Source organism: Mandrillus leucophaeus, unplaced genomic scaffold, assembly GCF_000951045.1.
Source record: "Mandrillus leucophaeus isolate KB7577 unplaced genomic scaffold, Mleu.le_1.0 Scaffold365, whole genome shotgun sequence".
Taxonomy (NCBI): domain Eukaryota; kingdom Metazoa; phylum Chordata; class Mammalia; order Primates; family Cercopithecidae; genus Mandrillus; species Mandrillus leucophaeus.
In genome coordinates, this window is record NW_012103865.1 from 7,609 (window position 1) to 8,904 (window position 1,296).

Sequence of the window (1,296 nt, forward strand, 5' to 3'; positions counted from 1 at the left end):
GGCCATCTGGATACGTACGTGCAGGTCACAGGGGATATGATGGCTTAGCTTTGGCTCAGGCCTGACAAGGGTCCTGGAGATGCAGTGGGTGATCCAATCCCCCAAACCCTAGAGATGTGAGTGAAGACACCTTGATGAACTTGCACACAGTCGATGAATATGCTAAAGCAACTTCTAACTCTGTTTTAGTTCATAACAATTGGTTTCTAAGAACTTAGGCATTTGTGGAGACAAAGATGTCACTGTAGGAACTACCACATAAGGACAGGGGCGTCCCTCCACCTCTGCTCCTGTTCACAAGGACCCTGAACTGGCAAAGCTCCCATCCTGCCCTGACCCTGCCATGGGCACCAGGCTCCTCTGCTGGGCGGCCATCTGTCTCCTGAGGGCAGGTAAGTCCTAAGAACACCATGATCACCCCATTGGAAATTCCAGTGATTACTTCAGTCATTTCTGTCTTTCTGTTTTCAAATTCTGTCTTTTTTTCCCCAACAGAATTCACAGAAGCTGGAGTTGCCCAGTCCCCCAGATATAAGATTACAGAGAAAAGCCAGGCTGTGGCTTTTTGGTGTGATCCTATATCTGGCCATGCTACCCTTTACTGGTACCGGCAGATCCTGGGACAGGGCCCGGAGCTTCTGGTTCGGTTTCAGAATGAGGATGTAGTAGATGATTCACAGTTGCCTAAGGATCGATTTTCTGCAGAGAGGCTCAAAGGAGTAGACTCCACTCTCAAGATCCAGCCTGCAGAGCTTGGGGACTCGGCCGTGTATCTCTGTGCCAGCAGCTTAGACACAGCGATGCAGAGACACTTCCCTCCTGTGCACAAAACTGCAGGGCTCGCTCCTCTCTATCAGCTCACAGCGGCCTTTCCTTATTCCTCATCCTCCCAGGGAAGAAGTGAGTTTTCAGATATAGCTAGGATTCATATAGTGGGAGGAAATGAACTATTTCTTAAAACATGAGCACTATCATTGTTGGTTGAAAATACGTCTTAGGGATTTGAAAGACTTCTGGGTGGGAATTCAAGAAACCAAAACTGAAAGTGATTTATCACAGGGACAGTGATGGTTGTTCTTCTATAAAAAATGCGTACAATGCTGTATGTTAATTAAGAAAATAAATACACAAACTTGAAAAATAAAAACATTTAATCACTAAAACATGTGTGTTAAGCTTTAATAATATAGATACTGATTTCATGCAAGTAACAAACAGCAGGCCCTCCTTCTGCCCTTGTCAGCATCTGAATGATTGGAATCTTATCCTGGCTCTGGAATCTCTTCTTGACCTCGC

At 45.7% G+C, this 1,296-nt stretch overlaps 1 gene segment (V, D, J or C); it reads left to right on the forward strand.

The window, feature by feature from the left end:
* Positions 1-307: 307 nt before the first annotated feature.
* LOC105546650 lies at positions 308-965 on the forward strand. The segment is given in 2 exon segments: positions 308-392; positions 496-965. Coding segments are annotated over 2 exon segments (519 nt in total).
* Positions 966-1,296: the final 331 nt, after the last annotated feature.